The sequence below is a fragment of the Nothoprocta perdicaria genome, unplaced genomic scaffold (genome assembly GCF_003342845.1).
Source record: "Nothoprocta perdicaria isolate Ctin4 unplaced genomic scaffold, notPer1 scaffold_3, whole genome shotgun sequence".
In the NCBI taxonomy this organism is placed as follows: Eukaryota; Metazoa; Chordata; class Aves; order Tinamiformes; family Tinamidae; genus Nothoprocta; species Nothoprocta perdicaria.
The window spans coordinates 9,082,766-9,096,551 of record NW_020455532.1 but is presented as its reverse complement, the minus strand read 5'-3'; the positions used below and the strand labels follow the sequence as shown (position 1 = coordinate 9,096,551).

The window sequence follows — 13,786 nt, the reverse complement described above, 5'->3', positions numbered from 1 at the left end:
GGGGGATTCAGCACCCAGGGGACGATGCTGCCGGGCCCGTTAGTGGCCCTGTGGAGCCAAGAGAGAGGTGAAGCTCTGACTGCAGCTAGTCCCTGGCCGGCTGCCCTGCCTGGGAGGCGCTGGGGGCAAGGGGCTGTGGTGGCCCCCACTGTCCCCCWCCCCGTCCCCTGGCACCAGGGCTGAGCCCCCAGGCAGTGTGGAGGAGCCGTCGCTGGTGGGTGCATGGGAGCTTTGGTGCCGGGCCTGTGTATCTGGGGGAGCAGGGGCACTGCTGTGGGGGGCTTTCCTCCYGAAACTCGTCAGTGCCCTGGGCTTATTGGCCAGAGAGGGATTCTTGATACYGAAGCAGAGGGGTTGTAGAGGATCATACTCAGATGCTTGGAAACACCCCTAGCAGGCACCAGGTGAGGGGTCTGGAGGAGGCTGCCATGTTTTCTGAGCTGCCCCATAAACCACGGGCACCTCCGAAACGCGGGAGCGCTGCCCCCTCCGGCTCTTTGTTTTCAGCTACAACTATGTCAACTGGGGAGCGCGGGGGGGCCGCTCTGCGGCGCGATGCCACAGGGGGCTGTTGGTGACTGTGGTGTTCTGTGAACAGCGGACAAYGGCCTGAACCCTGTCTGGACCCCGAAGCAGTTCCACTTTCAGGTCAGCAATCCCGAATTTGCCTTCCTCCGTTTCGTGGTGTAYGAGGAGGACATGTTCAGCGATGAGAACTTCTTGGCTCAGGCTACCTTCCTGGTGAAAGGCTTGAAGACAGGTAAAGGGCTCAGGGACTGGGCACACTTGTGTCATGTTGGTCCTCACCAATTTACTAGTCAAATAATTAGCCATGGAGATGGGAAGTCTTGTAGGAGAAGGAAGCAAGAAGCACTTTTGCTGACATCCTTTGGCTCACTGGCATGTAGGGCACACCAGAGGAGGGAAGGGGAATTGGAAAATGCCCCCCTGAGGTCTGTGCCGTGGGGACTAACACGTTGCCTGTACTGCGAGTAACGCCAAGGCTGTCTCTGCACTAGGTTTCCGAGCTGTACCCTTGAAGAACAACTACAGCGAGAGCCTGGAGTTAGCATCCCTGCTCGTCAAGATAGACATTTTCCCTAGCAAGGTAAGAGCAGCTCACATGGGAGGTGAGCAGAGCTGGAGAGCCCACCCCATCCCTCCTCACTAGGCAGTGTGGCACTGCTGCCTTCCTCCTCTCCTTGCATGGTTCTTCTCACATCGTCATCTTCTGCTCATCTCAGAGCAGGGGTTGTTGGAGTGCAGCATTAGCTGAACATGCGAGGGGCAACTGAGCCCTGGTCACAGAGCACCTTAAATGCAAGGCTGCAGTTTCCTTGGGGTTGTTCCTTTCTCCTTGTTCCCTCCCATAGACCAGGGGTGTTTTTGAAGTTGAGCTCTGCAGTCATAGAGGGTTGCAGGGATGGGACACACTGATCCTACTAGGTTCAGTTCTTGCACTGAGCCAGAGAGGTTTCAGGCACATTGCTGCCTTGGCTTCCCTGTAAATCCCTTCTTTAAAAGCTGAAGGCAGCAGATCTGCAACCACCCCAGGTCTGCATCTGCTCTTGGAGGATGTTCTAGCTTAGTGTCATGGACCATGGTGACGCAGGGCCAGCCAGGTAGGGTTCTTTGAGACAGATATTTCTCTTATTTCCATATTAAAAGTTCAGTTGCTGGGAGCTGCTGATGGTTGTTACAGGCAAAGCAGCTGCACGTCACCCACCCAGAGCCACTGTCAGTCCTGGGCCGCCCGTGCACGTTAGCTCTCCGTGCAGCCAGGGCCCTGCGCCTGCTCGCACAACCTGCAGGAAAGGCAGGTCCTGCCATGCAGGCTTAGAAATCCTCTTTCCCGTTCAAGCAGGAGAACGGCGACATTCACCTCTTCAGCGGCGCGGCGCTGCGGGAGCAGCGAGCTGCGGACGCCTCCGGGCAGCTCCTGGCGGGCAGAGGCAGGGAGGGCTCCTTCGAGTCCCGCTACCAGCAGCCCTTCGAGGACTTCCGCGTGTCGCAGGAGCAGCTCGCGGATCACTTCGAGAACCGCGAGCGAAGGTACCGCGGGGGCTGCTCACGCTCCAGCTAACCCACAGCCCTGAGCAGCCGGGACGGGAGGGATGAGGGGCAGGTGCTGGGAGGAGGCTGGGACCCGATTGCAGGAAGCGCTGGCTGATGCCACCTTCCCCTGGCCTGGCCCGGTTGCCTCCTGGCTCTTCGGGCCGCGAGGAGGCACCAGCRTTGGCCAGGAGGCACCAGAGCTGGCCAGAGAGATGGGCTGGATGGAGTTGCTGCTGGGGCACATGTGGGGTTGAAACACACAGAGTGGTTGAGGTTGGAAGGGACCTCTAGAGATCATCCAGTCCAACGCCCCTGACACCAGAGCATGGGGCACAGRGTGGCATCCAGGCGGTTTTGGAAGATCTCCATCAAGGAGACTCCACAGCCTCCCCGGGCAGCCAGGACCCTGTCACCCTCACAGGGAAGAAGTTCTTCCTTACATGGAGGTGAAACATGGGTCCTGCGGCAAGCGTAGCCCACCTAGGAGGGCGGTTAGCTGCTACTCCTGGGTTTGCTGACCACAGTGGCCTTCACCCCCATTCTAGCGGCCGAAGCCATTTTGTTTCCATGGTCAGGGGCCCACATCCCATTCCCCTGGGACGCCACCTCAGCGCTGCGCCCTTCTCTGTGCCCCCCTGCAGGGTCCTGCGGCGGACGAGGGTCAACGGGGACAACCGGCTGTAGCCCGGGGCGGGCGGCCGAGAGCACCTCCGAGTGCCGGTGACTGTCACGGCACGCTCTGAACTGGTTTCTATGGAAACGGCACTGCTATGGCCTACTTTCAGGCAGCTTTTCCAGTTTCTCCGCCGAAGCGCGTTGGAGCGGAGAACTAAAAAAAAAAATTTTTGAGGAGAGAAAACGGGAAAAAAAAGACAAACAACCCCCCCAACCACCCCCCCCCCTCACCGCGAAGCCCTTAATGAAGTGTATGGATGTGCAGAGCCTGCCAGCCGCCGAGGCGAGAGACGAAAGCGGCTCCGAGGGTGAGGAAGAGGCAGGGAGGCCCCCGCGAGGCCTCGGCGCGCCCGGGCCGCCCTCTACCTCCCTGCAGAGCCACTGCCGATGGGCCCAGTAGTGAAAGTCGACGTTTACAGGCCGCTCTAGCTTTAATCGACAATAAATGTGTCAGTATTAAGCGTGTGACGTCTCGGCTCGCCCGTGCCTTCGCCCTCCCTCCCTCGCAGGGTGTGATTTATTTTTGTGCCTTTGGGACCAGTGTGGCCATGGAGGGGGAAATGATAGCCAGGCACCACTCCGGCTTTGAAATTGTTCGCTCCAAAGGGCAAAAAGCTGCTGTGTTCGTATGAGCGATGGCCAAGCGTGCCGTCGTGACCAGGACCGGAGCCAGGCAGGGCCTGCAGCCTGCGGAAGGGCTCCTGGGAAAGATTTATCTGTTTTGTTTCATCTTTGGATTTTTCCATCCCCATCTCCATGCAAAACTGGGGCTTTGCACGGCCCCGGAGAGGCTGCAGGTGAAATTTTCCATGGTGATGCCCAGCAGGCTGGAAAAAACACATGCTAATTTAGGCCAGGGCCCAACGCAAGGAGCAGCCTTCTCCAATCCGGCCCRCGTGGCTCCCCGTGGGACGTCGTGCACCAAAACAACACCCTGGGCCCAGGGCAGCACTTCCCAAAGCACCCGGGCATTTCAGCATCCCGATCCCGAGGGCTGCCCCAGTCCCAGTCACCAGTCACTTCGTGTTCATATTTTACGCTCTTTATTTAGGAACAACCAAAAATGTCTGGTTTCATTTCAACAAACTGTACAAGCAAGCTCTTCCCCTCTCCCACCCTCGCATCCACATATACAAAAGGAAGGGAAACTTGCCATTCACTTCGCAGAAGTGGCATCATTGTCGCTACAGGGAGTTCTTGCCCTCAGAATAAGAGCAGGTAAAGTCCATAGCAGGTCCAAGCTACCCTAGCCCTAGTAATAGCCACAGCCCACAGTCACAGGCAGCTTCACTTTTTTTTTCTTTTTTTTTTTTCTTTTTTTTTCTCTTTAAAACCTTTACCAAAAGTAGAAACTAGTTCCTGTCTCACACATTTCCAAGGTGACCATCCAAAATTGTGGTCTTAAAAAACACAATAACAACCCCAGCGGACGCCCTCCCCGGTACAAAGACGGTTACGCGGCAGAGACTTTGCTCTGCCCCCTGGCTACACGGYCACCCTTATGAAAGGTCCCGTTGCAGCTACAATTACATTTTCCTTTGGATAAATCCAAGCAAAAATTCCAGGTCATTCAGCACCAGCATGATTTTGAAATAATATTAATTAAACAAACAAACAAACAAAAGACCCCACTAGGCTGACTTTGTGGTCTGGTGAGAAACAAAGTGATCAACACGCTGTTCCCAAAGTCTCTCTTTTTAGTGCAATGTTAGTATGTGCAAGGGGAAATTCAGCCACGTACCCATTATGACACCACGAGTCAGAYGGGGCACAGAGAAAAAGTGCAATTTTTTAGCAAGAAATTTTCTACRCCGTGGATTCCTATCCCAACCTTCGCTAGCACCAATAATGAGTCCTCCTAATACCATCTCCAGCAGTACAGGAAAAACTGGCTTTATTCACACCATCAAAAAATGGTCAACTTGAGCCAAAAGAGCACTCTTTACTGGAACAAGCAAAGAAAAAGAAATCACTGCTTAGATAAACAGAGGTCACTTGCTCTGCTTTAAAGTAAGTTTTGATTCAGCATTCCTGGTGGAGACCAGTGCCAAAAAACAAAAATACAGCAGAAACTAAACTTGCAAAAAACTAAAAATCACAAGTCCATTCCCCCCCTATTTGTAGCTTTGCCTAATCTGTCCCCATTGGACTCCCCTGTGAGCAGAATCACACCAGGCCATAGCGTGATTCAAAAAGTGAAGCCAAAGTTATCTGGGAAGCAGACAAGAACAGTTTAAAGCATTTTTAAATGAACTTGATTATAAAATACCAGAAATACCATGGGAAGGTGCAGTATCATCTTACCCTGCCCATTTGTGCCTAAAGTGCTGAAAACACCTTCCCTTCTGATCACCATTTACCCCAGCTTCTGACCATCACCATCTGATCAGGTTTCCTGCATCACATCTCTTCACAGGCTATTGATCACCAAGGGGGATCTCCCTCCAACCAAAACTGTTGCTTTTTCAACAAAAAAAAAAAAAAATAAATAGGAATAAAACTCCAAACACTTAACCTTCCCCATCCTCCTGAACAGGCARGGGATGAGTGGCAAGAATAAACCAAGCGGATGTTTTGCAACTGCAGCTTCTGTGCAAGTGTCCCTGTCACCTTAGGGCTCTGCATTAAGATGGGTGTCCCGTCTGCAGGGTTTCTAGTTGCGGCTGCCATCGGCTGATGGCTTCTCATGGTGACCAGTGCAAGTCCCCACCAGAAAGGGGACAAGGGACTGTGTTAAATAAGCACCCGAAGCTGGAGCAAGCACTCGTGTCCATTCGTCTGGCTGCAGGCCCGATGTGCAGCAGCACGCGGCTCTCAGGCCAATGGAAGTAGGTTCCTGTGCATCACTGTTTGTTTAATGTTCTGCTAAAAATATAATAATAATAATAATAATAATAATAATAATAAAAGGACTTCCAGGATATTAGTCAAGGAACAGAAAAAATAAGCCAGCCATACAAAACACAGAGCTGTGTTGAAAAGAAGCCTCATCTGGGCCCTGTTGCTATTAACAGATAAATTAGCGCTGTTCCCCGCACCAGGAGGACCAGCAGCCCTTACATGAGTGAGGCAGGTGCAGCACAAATCAGGGTTTCAGGTGATTAAGTAATTGGATTGCAACCTTAATCTAAGCAGTCTCAGAGAAATAAGTAACAAGATTCACATGGATTAAAATTGATGCTTACTGCTGGGTCTGTCAAACCCGAGCTCACACGTAGCCGACGGAGGCGAAGAAATTAATTTCCCTTCCCTGCTGATGCTGGCTGCATGACCTCTACCTTAAACTCTTTAAGTCACCATAGTCATCTTCGATGAACACTGATAAATATTCATGCCGTGTGTCGAATTGTGGCAATGCTTCCTCTCCACACCAGAAGAGCTGCTGCTGGGACTGTCAAGCCACCTCTCCTTTCCTTCAGGTTCAGATACAAACGTGTTTCTAAAATCCTGCACCAAAACCTGAGTGTATTCGGAGATGATACCTGCTTCTCTTCAGCTTCCAAAATGATGTGATAGGGAAACAAAGGACTGCAGAGCCAAACCCTCAAATCTTGAGCTTAAGTTTTCAAGGAAGTTTCAAGTCAACTACAAATGCAGATAACAGCGGGGCAGTTAGAAAGGGAACTCAATTACGTATCGATTCCTGCTTCACGAGCTGCATATCTGCAGTCCTCTTCAGATCTCACCCTGCCCATGCAACAGGGCTTGCCAGCCTCTTCACCCGGCTGCTGTGCAGGAGGAGAGCCTGCCTGGAAMCAGTTTTGAAATTCCTCTGCCCCAAAAGAAAGAAAACTCCTGCTGTGCTTGTATGAATGCATGGAGACAAAGCTCAAAACCTCAGCAGCTTCCAACCCTCAAGGCTGTGTTTTCTGTGTACACCGGGAAATTCTCCCCCTAGCTCACAAGATTTCTCTCTCTCGTTTTTTTTTTTTTTTTTTCTGGAAAACAGGCCGAATTCAATCCAAATTCCAAATGCAAGAAAAAAAAAACTTCAGCTAATGCCTGGCAAACTGGTTTGAAGGGACCAGTTCATACCATAATCCTTAAGCATTTCTGTAGATGGAGTGGGGATCACCCTTCCAATTAGCGTAAGCCTTTAAGTGTACACCAAAAATCCCACAGAAAACCACCTTGAATGGGCAAACCACATTTCCAACATAGTTATATAGCAGTTAGTTAGTAAAAGTGTACACTTTTAATGYACATCTTAATGTGATAAAGAATCAATGGCATATCTGAACTGTATATATGTGTACTTAAATAAACCTGCATGTACATAGATGATAGAGTAAATTACCTACCTGTATTTGTTCTCTGAAGGTAACACTGTGCAGACACTCACACTCTCAGCACTCCTAGACCTGGTGCCTTCAGCTCTAGGAGCACCCAGCTCCGCTGTCACCCGTGGAATCACAGGATTGTGGCACCTGCACGGGCTCAATCCTTGGGATTCTGGCAGTTTTCACATTACACCCAGCTCTGCTCCTCGGGACGAGGGCGCTGCAGCCTCAGGGACACGCGGTGCCGCTGGAGTGACGCGCGGCAGCCGTGGGATGGTGGCTGGTTGTGCCTCAAGCCCAGGCACGACCGGCGAGAGCTTCTGAGGAAGAAGGAACTGAGGGAGCTTCGTGTCAGCTCGTAGCATCTCGGGAAGGATTTGTCTGGTTGCTAAAGGGAGGATGTGGTTGCAGGGCAGGTGTCTGCATCCTAACAAGTCACCCCCAGCCCTGTTTAGGGTGCAGGTCACCTTCTTTACAAGGAGATGCTTTTGCACCCAGCGAGCTCTCTGTTGACTGCAGCGGGAGCCTGTCGATGTGGACATGCACAGCTGGGCAAAGGGAAGCCCCGTGCACCAAGCACCGACCTCAGCCTCTCCAAGAGGGGGGTGAAGAAAGAATTAGAAAAGCAAAGGCAACTGAAGGTAGAAGCCAGACAGCATGTTTGGATGAGGTTCTGGAAGAGCTTTCTGTTTTTAAACAGATTTTTTTTGTAAGCCTCTGGATTCGATCCTCTGGGGCTTGCTACCCACCCTTCTAATAAATATCATTTACCACCAACAATAAAGTCTCCCACATTAAAAGCTCTCACTAAATAAAAACCTTCTACTGAGAAAGCTTGGCTGGGTTCGCTTGGCAAAAACGAGGAACTATGACTACTCTCCATAAATACATCAGTGGATAAACACCAAAAACTATTTAAGTTGAAGGACAATGTTGGCTTGAAAACAAACCAGGAATGAACCGGCCACGAATTAATTCAAACTAGAAATTTAAATAAAGTTCCTAACCATTCAAAGGCAGTGAAGTTCTAGAATAGCCTTCCGAGAGCAAAAGTGAAGGCAAGACATGGAACCAATTTTGAGCAGGGGGGTTGATTAGTTTATGACAGGATAGTCTGACACTGTGTTTGGTTGGACTCAAGAGTTCCCTTCCAGATCTTGGCTTCTATTAGAAAGGAATATATATATAATATATATATGAAGACATCTTCAAGTGGACAGCAACCACCCAAGACAACACGGGCACGTTAAGAAGGTGTAGATACTAAGAAGCAGGTAACTGAAAAGCAACTGGGAAATTTATTTTGTTYTTTCACGTGAAGCCAGAACTCCTGTAGATGGCCTGAAGAAAAAGACTGGAGCAAATTCCTGGAGCTACCAGCACGGCTGCAGCAGGATCTGTCGCGCAGGGCTGTAACAGGCAAACTTCCTGAGTGCAGAAGAGCTGCCTGAGGAGCAGATCCCTTGGAGACAACAATGGCTCCAGCCCTTAGCAGCAACACGGCGTCTTCTCCACATTTGTTCTCCGAAGAACAGCTTGTTCCCTCCAAACAATGAAAAGGATTCCAGGTCAGGATGGAAAAATTATTATGTGCTAGTTCTCAGTGATTAAAGGGAGACTTGGAGATTTAACAGCCTGCTACAGCGAGGCTCCAGAGCAGAGGAGGAAAAAGTACTGTAGCCAGCAAGGGGCAAAGGAGAAACAAACCCTGTCTGGGTTTCTGCTGCTTTCTGGAGGGTATGCAATGCTAAATGTGACCTCATCCCTAGGGATGAAACCTCACAAACCTTTCCACTATAATGCAAGATTGGCAGTTTTCTTAGATACCTTTCCTAATCCCCACAGACTCACACAAGTGCACGCAGGTGCACTCACACAAACCCCCTCCCTATCAGCACTTAAGGACCAAAGGGATCGAGAGAGCACTTATGCAGCCATGCCAACCTTTAGAGAACAAACACCTTATGGACAGATGAGAAAACAACAACAAAAAGAAGTATTGTGCCATGATAGTCCATATCTAAAGCAACAACCTCGTTAACACGAGGTCGGAGATTCATTATGCTTGTATAGGCAGCTGTAGGCATCGGTATATGAATATGAAATCTGAGAGTCTGTCCACCAGAAAGCACTCGAGAAATGGGATTTTGGGGGCTCTGAGCGCCCACCTCGGCCCGCTCGCAGCCCCCTGCTCGGCCGGGCTGCGCAGAGCCCTGCGCTGCGCCCGGCGCTCGCGCGCCCCGCGCTCTGCTCAAAGGTCCCGTTCACGGCAGCGCTTCAACACCACGTCCTGCTCCTGAGGCGCACGTCAGGCCGGCCCAGGGACTTCCTAAAAGAGCAAAACTGTCTCCTCGAGGGTAAGAGCAGCTCCTCCAGGGCAGGCAATTGGCGTTCAGTCTGTTTCTGGAAGGGAAACACATGTGTCAGGGGGATCCTGCAGGCACCTGAGCACCAGCCAGGTGCGGGCTGCGGCAGCGGGATGCAGGTGGAGCTCGTGGAAGGCACAATCAGCAGCTGCAGCTGCCTTCAGGAGGGGACTTTCCCTCTGCACCAGCCTGTGCYTGCAACCCATGGAGGTGGCAGGATAGTCCTGTCCTCCTCCTGCTTCCCAGCAGGTRCAGGATGGTGCCTGATGCAGCTTCCAGTTGCAGTAATGATGCAGCCCTATGTGAGCTTGCTCTCCATCTCCATTGAATCAGAGGAGGGAAAGAACCAAGGATTTGGAGGTAAGTGCTTGAAGGCCAGGCCTGTGCCCAGGGCAGGGGTGTGTGGGAGGCTCCGAGCAGGAGGGCGTGCGGCGGGACAGGGATATGGCCGTGCTTGGCCTTCYCCATGCCCTGGGAGCCCGGCCAGGGAGCAAACAGCCCCCAGCTGCACTGCYGAAGAGCCCGCGGAGGGTTGGAAACCACCTCTCCTCCCCACACACAGGCTGCTCAAGGGCGAGTCCGGGAGCAGGGGCAGGGCCGGCGGCTGCAGGCGCCAGTCCAGCCCTCCATGTCCTCTCCGTCGCGGCAGGCTCCATTCGAGCCTGGCCCTGGGCAGCAGCAGGGCATGCGGGATGTAACAGCCGGGTTTCAAGGAGAGCTTTGCCAATGGCKCCTTATGGGGCGGGCTGGGATGGAGGGGCAGTGGCATCCGGCCCGTCCCTCTCCTCCCTCCCCAATCCCCCTTCCTGGAGCAATTCCTGCTGCTTCTCCAGGGCAATCCCAAGCGAGCAGGAGCCCTGCCAGACCCTTCCCTAAAGCCTCAGTTTGCCAACCGCGCGGTGCTCGGTGCCTCGCCGGTGTCTACGCGTGCCCCAGCCCTAGGGACAAGGCGTGAGCTGCGCGGGGCAGGGCAGGGGAGCAGCTTACCGAGCGGCCGCACGGGCGGCTGGCCGCGCGCCTCCACATCGGCCTCCGTGCCGGCCTCCGCGCCGCCCGCCTCCGCCGCCTCGCCCTTCTCGGCCGCCTCCGGGCAGGCGCCACGCGGCCCGTTCTGGCTCCCCGCTTGGTCGCCCGTGCCGGGCTGCCCATCCTCGCCGCCCGCCTCGCTCGAGCCGCGGGCCTCCTCGTCGGCCCGCGCCGCCAGCCAGAGCCGCACGTGCGGGGCGCCGAGCTGCGCGCGCTCACACAGCCCCGCCAGGTCGTCCTCCCGCAGCGCCTTGTGCTGCCTGAAATAGTCCTCCAAGACCTCCCTGCCGGCGGCGCTGACTTCCACCACGCCCGGGGGGAAAATCCCCCGCCGGTAGTTCTCGTACCACTTCAGCTGCCCGTTCTTGTAGCCATAGCGGCTGTCTCCGAACCAGCGGATCACCTCCGCCCGCGGCAGGCCCGTCTGCGACACGATAGCGTCGTACTCCTGGTTGGTCGGCCGCTGCGTCTGCACGAACATTTGTTTGAGCAAGTGCCGCTGCTGGGCGGTCTTCTTGAAGTTCAGCTTGGTTTTTGGGGGGGTCGGGGGCCGGCTGGGGCTGCCGTCCCCCTTCTCGCTTGCGCTGATCCCCGGGACTTCGCCCTTGCCGTTGGCCTCAGTCACTCGGAGGTTCTTCAGGTTGATTTTGATGGGACTCACTTTGCGCTCCTCTGAATTTGGGTTGTTGCTAGAGGCATCCCCGGAGCCGTTCTCACTTGAGGCCCTCAGGTCATCGGAAGAGTCTTCCTCCCCGCAGCCATTTTCAGCCTCTTCCTCCTCCTGCTGAACTGCTTCCTCCACCTTCTTGTTTTCTTCYGCCACTTGTTTTTTCCTCCTTTCAGAGAACCAGCTATCGATTTCTCGGCGTGTCATTTTGGTCTCACCSCGCAGGCGATTGACCTCCTCATCTGGAGGAAGAGGGTTCTGTGCAAAACTGCTCTCCAGAGCCTTCAGCTGCTCGGGCGCTCGCTCCTTGTACTTGGTGGGCGTGAAGTCAGGCGTCTGATGCCAGGCTTGTCGCCTCGTTTGGTGATGTGTGACGGGCGTTGCTGCCGTGGTGGACGCTAGCTCGGCACCCTTGGGGGGCACATCAAAGGGCATCTCGGGCAGGGAATCCAGGGGATCCCCGGCAAACGCGCCTCGGCCGCCCTTCACGTTCCTGTAATGGTACCTCCTGTCGCTAAACCACTTCCGAATCTCCTTCACGGAAAGGCCGGTGATTTTTGACAGCCGCTCGACCTCGGCCTGCCCAGGGAACTGGTTTCTGTAGAAGCTGCCTTTCAGTGCGGACAGCTGCTCATGGGACTTCTTGTTCTTGTACACGTTGGGGTCCAGGAAGGCCTGCGAGGATATGGCCGGACACGCGGTGAGCAGGGCCTGGGCGCTGTTGACCACCTTCACCGTGGACGCGTTACCGGAGCTCACGGTGCCGTGCGGCGCCGCGGGCTGGGCCTTGGCAGCCGAGGTCACCGCTAGCGTGAAGGAGGAGCCGCTTCCTTTCAACCCGTTGGTCACCACGGGCTGTGTAACGAGCAGGCCCCCCGTTCCTTCGGGCTGCCCGACCACGTGGCCGGGCAAAGTGGCCTGAATGAGGTGTGGGACATTGCCGGGGTTTGCAACTAGCGGTGTGTTCAAAACCGTGATTGTGGGTTGGGGCACGGACTGGATAACCGTGTTAAACATCTTTTTCCTGGCGTCTTCTATCTCTTCTGGGGACCAGCTGATGCCTTGCTTCAACCTCTGCGCYGTGAACCAGATCTTCAGCTGCTCCTCTGGGTATTTTGTCACCACTGTCAAGTAGCAGAGCTCGGCTTTGGTGGGGTAAGGGAACTTGTGGAAGGAGTTTTTCAGGAAGCTGTTAGAGTCCATGGCCGCGTTGTACGTTGGGATGCTGCTCAAGGGAATCATCACCTTGGGAAGGGATTTGGACGTGGGCAGCTGCTGGTGCAGTGGTGGCTGCTGCGGCAGGGAAACGAGGTGGGCAACACCCGCCTGCAAAATGGGCACGTTTCCTATGAGGGAGCCGTTGGCCACGTGGGACGACTTGGTTGAGCTCGCGGGGGGCTGGCTCGCCGGGACGGACCCGTTGGGGAACGAATGCTCTGCGTCTTTCGCCTCCAACTCGCCGCTCGGCTGACTCGGTAGGTTCTCTTTGAGCGTGTGGATTTTCTTGGCCTCGGGTTTGCCTTTCATTATCTTCATGATGGGGGTTTTGGTGATGATAATTTCGGACTGACCGTCTGCCGCTTCCTCGGGGAGCTCCGCGGGAGGCTCGTGGCTGCCGGCGGCCTCGCAGAGACTCTGCTCCACGGTGGTTTGATTATCCTTCTTGGCCACGCTCCACGTGAAGCTGGTCTCGCCAGCATGGGCCTCTGCGTTGTGGTGCGAGAGCCCCTCATGGCTTTTTGCCAGAAAGCTGCACGCAACGCACGCAAACACCGGATCTTGGCTAAAATCTAAGTGCTCAGAGTCCAGGTGCCCAATGAAAGAGTGAACATCTTGAGATCCAAAGTTACAGTCCTTGCACACGTAAGTGTCGCCATCAGCAATACCACGGTGCCCGTTAGATAACGCTCTGTTACTAGTGTTGCTTGCACCAGCATCACTAGGTGCAGGCACTTCAGGAGGAACGTCCTGTTGAGTTCCTTTATGATCATTTTYTACAGCATCCAGTTCGGGCTCCTGAAGCACCAGCGTTTTTACTGGTATCATGCAGGGAGTCGTGGATTTTCTTTTGCTAGCCATGACTGCAGTTAATCCGGATGACTCTTATAATTTTTAATTTAAATTAAATTAGAATTTAAAAGTGCTATTGCAAATGCTCTGTGGTCCAGATTGCAGCAAATTCATGGTGTCCCAAGGAGTTCTTGTCAAATGTTGACAAATGTTCATATTTGCCACTGAACCTGAGGACAAGGRGAGAGAGGAAGGGTTAGTTCCCCAGGCACTAGGCATAGCACAACTGTCCTGGTATTTAACTGTTGCACTCAATAAATCATTTTCAGCCTGTTACACTGGAAAATTTTAACTTGACCTTCGATTTAACTATATTTTTGTAGGTACAATCAGGGAATTATCTGTTTAAAACCTAAACCTAAAAACCTAAACACAAAACCAGGCCATGCCAAACTGTGATCTGGCAGCAGAGCAGATTTCCCAAGGAGAAGCTGACTGCAGAACTTCCCTCCCAGGTGCCTCCTGTTCTGCCCCCCATTTTCTTTCCCTCCCCATAACTTGAGCCTTTTCCACCAAAACCTCTAAGCCGCCAGTTCTAGGCACAACCAGCATTTGATGTGAGGCAGATATAAGAGCTCTTTTCCCCTCCAAATGCAACTGCTTTCAAATGAACGCTGGGTATTTCTGGTGTATTATATGCACCACAA

The 13,786-nt window shown here is 53.6% G+C and overlaps 2 protein-coding genes and 1 long non-coding RNA gene across 4 annotated transcripts in view; 1 reads left to right on the top strand and 2 right to left on the bottom strand.

The window, feature by feature from the left end:
- PLCG1 (phospholipase C gamma 1) overlaps window positions 1-2,906 on the top strand; it is a 40,972-nt gene extending 38,066 nt beyond the window's left edge. Inside the window, exons 29-32 of one of the 2 annotated variants that reach the window (XM_026042066.1) lie at window positions 599-760; window positions 1,020-1,108; window positions 1,865-2,052; window positions 2,697-2,906. In XM_026042066.1, the coding sequence (XP_025897851.1) occupies window positions 599-760; window positions 1,020-1,108; window positions 1,865-2,052; window positions 2,697-2,739 (482 nt within the window). In that variant the 3' untranslated portion in view covers window positions 2,740-2,906. Of the gene's footprint in view, window positions 1-598; window positions 761-1,019; window positions 1,109-1,861; window positions 2,053-2,696 lie in introns of both variants that reach the window. The other variant, XM_026042065.1, reaches the window with a different exon arrangement.
- A 6,352-nt stretch (window positions 2,907-9,258) lies between these two features.
- LOC112949573 lies at window positions 9,259-10,425 on the bottom strand. Its single transcript, XR_003249842.1, has 2 exons — window positions 10,364-10,425; window positions 9,259-9,413 (listed from the first exon to the last, which is right to left on the bottom strand). It is a non-coding gene; the product is annotated as an uncharacterized LOC112949573 (long non-coding RNA).
- Window positions 10,426-10,478: 53 nt separating this feature from the next.
- The window catches only part of ZHX3 (zinc fingers and homeoboxes 3), a gene marked incomplete at its 3' end in the record, with an annotated part of 42,076 nt that continues 38,768 nt past the window's right edge, over window positions 10,479-13,786 (bottom strand). The window contains exon 3 of the mRNA XM_026042036.1: window positions 10,479-13,309. Within this exon, the coding sequence (XP_025897821.1) occupies window positions 10,479-13,148 (2,670 nt within the window). The remainder of the gene's footprint in view (window positions 13,310-13,786) is intronic.